Raw genomic sequence first — 7,230 nt, 5'->3', positions numbered from 1 at the left:
ACGCAGTCTACTACAACTTTTTAATATTATTCACAAACTTCGATGGCTAATATTAAAACAAGAACGAAGGGCGTAAGTAAACTATTTTTTTAAGGTCAATGGCGCAAGTACACTGGATATACTTCATGTACGCTTTTCTTTGCAACTTTTTTTTTTTTTTTTTTTTTTTTTTTTTTTTTTTTTCATGTAAGACTTGTGAATTATGATGTCTACTATACTTGCGATGTGCCTTGGATAACGGTGATACAAAACATTAAAAGTTGCTATGTTAATAAATTATAGCCCAGAGAAAGACATTTATAAATTAAAATAATAATAATAAAATGAGTTTGAGAAACTGAATGCTAACTGAACTATTTGAATAACGCTCAAATGTGTGTCACAACAGTTTCATTCAGTTGTATCTCTCAGCTCGGAACTTTACTTCAGGATTGCGAATATCATCCTGGCTCTGGATCAACCGAATTTCCAAACTACTCGACTGAGGATCGTGACCAGCTCTTTTGTAGTCGCTCAATGTCCTCTGAAGAAGTGCCTGCATAGCAACCAAGCTTCAATTAAAATGTCCAAAATAATGATATTTGTATAGGTGCACAGTACGTGGTCACACTTATGCAAGTTTTGTTTCAGGCCCAATTCTTTTTCGAGAAGAAATGGTACTTTGTGGGAAATTTTGCTGGTAAACCGGTGATGTAATTTATGCCAATGCTTCAGAGGTACAAACAGAATATCTATGTCGGAATTATAATATAGCCGCGCAAATTATTTTAATGGCAAAGCATGTTGCATAAGGATTATAAACGCTGACCTGTACACTTGATACGGCCAGCTCAGCTGCCTTGTCAAGGTTATCGGGATATTTCTGGATGGCATAAAAACAATTAGAAGAAAGAAACAGATGTAGAAACAACAGTGACCAAGTGTGTGTGTGTAACTATATATCATCATCATCATCAATTTCAATTGAACCGGAAAAGTTTACTGAATTGGTGTTCAGAGGCATTACATTGCTCCAACCTAGCAGGAGTGCAGTCATAAGATCTCCGGTTCCCTATAAGCAAAAGATACATTGGTATTAGGGAATGGATCTAATCATAAACACAGAAACTCATACTAAACATGGGTAAGTACCACATTTAATCATACTTTAGAAAAGCTAATTGTTTAACAGTGTGATGATTTTCTTCAGGTACATTTAAATTAGTTGGTATGCTACATTCTTAACATTCAACTGTCAACGACCAAAGCAAATCTATAAAAACTGATCATTTCACTGCTGCACGAGGTTTAACAATTAAGATTAATTATGGAGAGAGAAATCATCCATAAGATCCTAAGTAGCTGAATTCCCTCGAGAAAGAGCCGATGGGAAATGGCTGAGAAATTTTGTTTCAGATGAAATTTTAGACATATTACAACTTCTTTATTTAATGAAAATAGCTGAGAAATTTTGTTTCAGATGAGGTATGGCAAATAAATAAGGTAAGAATTGCTGTTTGAGAAATCAAATTTAATGCAACTTAAAGACAAAATAAGCTTGGTTTAATATAAATTATTATAAATTTTTTTTTCAAAGATACTCGAACAAAAAATTTATTAGAGTTTAACGGGATCGAATCTATTCAATGGAGTGAGGACTGCAATTTATTAAGCACACTGCTAAGCTTGAGAGTACAGCTCCAACTGTAAGTTGTGTAATCCACATTTCATATCGTTGCTAACAGCAGAAGCTACCGGAATGGTAAAATAAAAACAAATAAAAGATAGACTTATCAAACTGTAAGGTTCACCCATCTTCTAGATATCTAAACAGATCAGTTTTAATTGTTTACCGTGTTTTTTTTTTTTTTTTTTGTGTGTAATTTTTCTGAGAAAACTGTACCCAGTTATATTATTTTGATACTAGAGAATCACGTCAAGGGTATGATGGATGTTTCTCACTTTTCTGTGAATCAATTCTTTCTATGAAAAGTTTTTAGTTTCTCCTAGACTAAGCTACCTAGCGTATTATAAGCTTTAATGCAACAAGTGATAAGGATATTTTCAAATACCGTGAAATACGCTGGAATTTTGGGAATCATGATCTTGAACTGCTCAGGTAACTGTCCCTGCCATATTCACATAATACATGAGCAACCAGCTCTTGGAATGTTAAGAGCATACGAGACCTTGGATAAATGACCATAATACTAATGAACAAGAAAACATATTTTTGCAGCCAACCCACCAATTTCGGGGTTATGGGACGGTCCATGACAAAGCTACAAACAATCTAAAAAACATAGCCATATCCACTGGACTTACGTAAATAAATAAAGAAGTTGTAATATGGGTGGTTGATTATTAATGTTCTGTGTATTAGTAGTGTTTTTTTTTTCCTCGAACAAGAGACGTAAATATCTTCATCTAAATAACGAGCTAACACTCTTTGTGGGTTCTTGGACCAGGAAGCAGATATGAATTTAAGACTGTTTCAGTGAGGGCCACAAACAATTTTGAGACCACGCGTCTTTACTCCCAGCAGCATGTCAACAGCTATTCATGGTTAGTAAAAGAAAAAAAAAAAGCTATCATAGAGCATTGGTATAAAAGACGCACCTTTCCCTTTTGATGGCTACCAATAAGTAGAAGATTTCCATTTATATTAATGCTTGTAATTACGACCTGAAAAATTATTGCAGTTGATAATGATTTATGTAAGTAGTGTTCTAATGCAGCTTATTAAATAATTTCATTACATAAATGTTATAAACCTTTGAAGGTCCGAGAGCATGAAGAATCTTACAAGCTTCACAGCCATCACTTTCCGATTCTATCCTGTAAGAAGAGATGCTAATTACAAAATTGGCCTTTACACTTGCACTACAAGGATTAGAATTAATGAAATGACAACGCTATTAAGAGAATGTCAGAAAACCATATATAATGTTTCGAGGATTGAAGTACAAAATATTAATTTTTTCAACAAGCACAGTTTGAAGTCGTACTTCTATTTTCGAAAATTTTCCCGGGTCTTGGTTTCAAAATAAAAATTATGAATTGAATATGCAGGAACAGTGCTGAAACATTTTCCTGCAACATAAGATATCAAAGTTACCTGGAGCCCGTTAATTCTTCTGCTTCAAATTGGTTGGGAGTCAACATTGACGCAACTGGAACAACCTAATGTTACAAGCATCAATAAACAGCCATGTGAACTGTAAAATGTCAAGTCTAGAAGCGCTTCTAGCATAAACATTAAAAAGTTCAACAAGTCAATTTATGCGTTTATTTAGAACCATCGTAAAAAAATCAGTTCAAATTTTGCAGTAAGTGGTCACATGAACGAGGTAAAACAAAAGCTAATATACTATCACTAGGGTTATACGTGTATCAAACTTGATATAGTGAGAAATTATTCGTTAAACGTTGTGCTTTTAAACTGTATTGCCATTATAACATATTCGTAGTCATGTGCAAAGATTGTAATTAAATATGTGCATTCACACCCTAATACACAGAACAGATTACTGACCCTCTCACGATATACTGCAACCAGCTCTCGCGGGACATAGAGCTTTCCTTCATCACCCATCACTGGATCGCATACTGGACATGAATAACCATGAGATTACAGTGTAAAGTTGCAATGAATGATCAGCAGTACAAGAACCTATAACCTAATGTCGCTGGAACTTTCTCTGATATCCACAAATCGACATGCATATTTAAACGGAAACAAGTACATGGCTTTTTCAACAGGTTTGCTCCAGGAAAGTACAATATGTCACTGATATTTGGGCAATGAGTTTGAGCCCCTCTTCTACTGCACTACTACCATGGTTCTAAAAACTGAATTAATATCTACTATGACCTATGGAAGTGACTTAGAAAGAAGCTTCTCTCCACCACATACACTAATTAATCAAAACTATCTTTTTTTTCCATATAAAACAGTGCATTTATTTATGCAAAATTATATATTTACACCTATAAAGCAATAGGTGGAATTTATATGATCGAGATGAATATGCAAACAGAGATCGCATAGTGAAATCCTCCATAGACATGGGAAACATTTTTCGAATGCCTCGGCTGTAATTTAGCTGCAGTATATGATGCTCGATACACTGTTTCCATTAAAAGATAATATTTTGAAGTTTTGACAGGTTGTAATACTCACCATATGTAAGATTTGGATTGACAGAACGAAGCTTATTGACAACTTCCAATACAGTGTTCAAAAATGATACTGATCCGATATAACCTACAATGATGAAACACAAATTAGTCAGATTTGAGAGAGAGGCAATAAACGGACCAGTCAATAGTAATCACAACATAAATTAACGATTTTACACAGTATCTAAAAACATGTTGTTTTCTAAATGTTTATTCTCCAAACCTGCCTTTCAAAGTTAATTTCATCTTAAGAGCATAAACTACTCTAGTATGAAAAAGAATTCATATCCAAGCACTCTTTGGGACTCAAGCAATTGAAATACTAAGACATATTAACACACAATACATCATTGAAAGAAAATCACTCAATATCATACCCTGGCACAAATTTGAGTAGAGGTTATTATAAAATTATAGAAGAAGTTTGAACTGCAATCCACAGAAATTACAGTAGGAGACAAGCATAATTCTGAGAAGGTCTGAGTATAGGGCCACTTTGAATTTTTCTAAGTTATAAAAACAGACTAAAGCTAGAAAACAACTGATTCTATCAAAACACTCCTCAATAATTGGACTTGTCTTCAAATATCTTCTGCTTTTTTTTTTTCTTCCTGAAATACCAAGTATTCAAACACTGGACTGGATCACTAGCCTAATTGCAGACTTCAACTCTTGCCAATTCCAGGAAAGTTTACTATGGCAAAGATATACGCAACATTTTCATTAAAAACCGAATGGACGCCAATCTTTTTATCAACTAAAATCAAATTAGCTGCGCAAAAAGAAGAACGAATAAATACGTGGTAAATCGAACCACACAAAACTCATGAAAATGGAGAGATGGTGATCTTCAGATTGTCTAGTCAGACCAGATTTGTAGTGTTAAACTTCTTATCGAACAGAAACCAAAAGAATAAAGCGAATTTTTGAGAGGCCTTAAATTTCCAAAAACAATGATGCAGGATTGGTTCCCTTGGCCTTTTACTTTGCTAGAGAGTTGAGCATAGAATTGATGGAGAACTTTCATGTTGTCCAACCAATCCCTTTTGAGCTTGATAATTTGTTTTAATCTCCCAACTCCAAAAATCTCCCGAATTTTAACTCTAGTTCTGTAGCAGTAAAATTCCTAGGAAAACTGATGAGCCGATTGGCTGTCTCAACTGACGCTGAGTCAGCGATATGCAAATAATGAGATTGTTACGTTCTCATCATTAGCAAAGAATGCCCAAGCAAGAAATGAGTCTTCTAATACTAACCCTCCCAGCTAAGGATCTTCGCAAAATCTATAAAACGCTTTCCATAGCATAAATTCATCTTATACGAGAGCTCAAAACTGTTGCAACTGATATTATGAATATCTACGGAGAGATCCCTCGCTGATCCCAATAAATAATAGTTTCTCATTTAAAACCAACATAATCGAGGTTTGATAATACAAGTCCCTTGCACAAAAAAAAAAAAAAAAAAAAAAAAAAAAAAAAAAAAAAAAAACTAACTATCAAACTGATACAAAATCAACTATATCTATGCATAGGAATAGTGGAAATCATAACCATCCAGGAGAAAAATATACAGGAGAAAAACATATTGAAATCGCAAGCAATGTTGTAAATGCGCTCTCTCTAAATAAATAAATGAGTACTCATACTAGCTTCTAATTAAGATTTATGCATTTCCTTCTCTTAAACTAGGAGGTTGATTAAAATTATTCAAAATTTCGAAGAACATACTCACATAAACACACACGATCAACAGGTATCAAAAAGTTCAAGCAAGGAAATTAGGATTTAGGTTCCTAAAGTACCTGTTAATAGATGTGTGTAGTACAACAAATCATTCTCTTTGAGGCCTTCGATTAATTCCCAAAGCTGTTCTCCATTCAGAACTTGACCCCTAAAAGTTGGGTAGCCTGAAAATTTCTTTGTTATTAATGGAATCGTTAATTACAATCTCTATGTTCTTAAAGCCAGGAAACAATGTCTGAACTTGTAAACAAGTAACTTAAAAACTAGCTTGCCTGTATGGTTTGAGAACTGCACCGAGTTGATTGGATCAACATCGTAGCCTAACAATTGGAGGGGAAATACAGCTGATTTGTTCCCAACATATCCCTATAATTAAAATATATATATATATATCCATGCTTTGCGTCAGAACATCTGAATATGATAAATTCAATCTACACATTACTAGAGATCATCTGCACCATAAATACATGCAGGTTACTCGAAGTAATTATATTATAATATTAGACCTAACAATCTTCCAATCAGTGATGAGTTTTATCGTTCACGAATGTAGAACTGTACGGACATTCCAATAATAATAATATTAATATCGCCCAAATTGTTTTATTGCTGACGATGTCATACACCATAGTTCAACGATACCTGAACAGTATGAGACTGAATGCTGAGAACTCGGCCAGTCTCCGATGGCAGAGCTAAAGAAAGAATCGGAGGCTTCATTCCTGAATTATTTGCACTCCTTGACCTCGATTTCCGATCAAGTTTAGAAAATGAAATTTGATATAAACGAATCGCAAGCAGCCAAACAAAAATGAGGATTAAAAGAATAATTAGTTGTAAAGGAAACGGCTTTACCGGGATTTGTAAGATTTAGGGAACACCCCAAGTCGGTAAACGCGCAAGGACTCGCCAAGAAGAGCACCAAACGACTGGGATTGCAAGTAGTTAAAATTAAACCGAAACATTAATAGAAATTTTGGTTAAACCGGTTTGATAAAGACTTTTTTTTTTTCCTCGAAAAGTTACAACTTTTTTGTTTTGTTTTTTTATCCTCAAAATTCAACGAGGAGGAACATATATCCTCTTTATTTATTTATTTATTTATTTTTATCGATGGTATTATTGTCTATTTGGGTTGTGTGAGAGTTTTCACCTATTGAGCTATCTCACTCACTAAGAGTTCTGTTAAGTGTATAAATCATTAATTATAATGACATTTATATGTTTATGTTAAGAGTAATTTATACAGAAAGTCTATAACAATTTTTGAAATATAAGTTGGTAAAAGATATTGAAAAAAATTAGATCGATATTTTTCCTT

At 33.8% G+C, this 7,230-nt stretch overlaps 1 protein-coding gene across 3 annotated transcripts; it reads right to left on the bottom strand.

Annotated features, from left to right (window-relative positions):
• Positions 1-241: 241 nt before the first annotated feature.
• SOS4 (pfkB-like carbohydrate kinase family protein) lies at positions 242-6,940 on the bottom strand. 3 transcript variants are annotated; one of them, XM_089600753.1, is made up of 13 exons: positions 6,765-6,940; positions 6,552-6,654; positions 6,174-6,272; positions 5,966-6,065; positions 4,163-4,246; positions 3,515-3,588; positions 3,098-3,162; positions 2,754-2,817; positions 2,599-2,664; positions 2,052-2,102; positions 1,007-1,051; positions 809-862; positions 242-535 (listed from the first exon to the last, which is right to left on the bottom strand). In XM_089600753.1, exons 1-13 carry the CDS (start codon positions 6,872-6,874, stop codon positions 395-397), a joined length of 1,056 nt encoding a protein of 351 aa, XP_089456879.1. In that variant the 5' UTR covers positions 6,875-6,940; the 3' UTR covers positions 242-394. The 3 variants fall into 3 exon arrangements, with proteins under 3 accessions (XP_089456879.1, XP_089456877.1, XP_089456878.1); XM_089600751.1 differs by having other exon boundaries at positions 2,052-2,108; positions 6,765-6,936; XM_089600752.1 differs by having other exon boundaries at positions 2,052-2,108; positions 6,552-6,648; positions 6,765-6,936.
• Between the last annotated feature and the right edge of the window lie 290 nt (positions 6,941-7,230).

The sequence above is a fragment of the Urtica dioica genome, chromosome 11, assembly GCF_054948205.1.
Source record: "Urtica dioica subsp. dioica isolate 48M chromosome 11, U.dioica_male_clone48M_v1_H2, whole genome shotgun sequence".
Taxonomy (NCBI): Eukaryota; Viridiplantae; Streptophyta; class Magnoliopsida; order Rosales; family Urticaceae; genus Urtica; species Urtica dioica.
The sequence above is the reverse complement of the archived record's forward strand: the minus strand, read 5'-3'. Positions and strand labels throughout refer to the sequence as shown.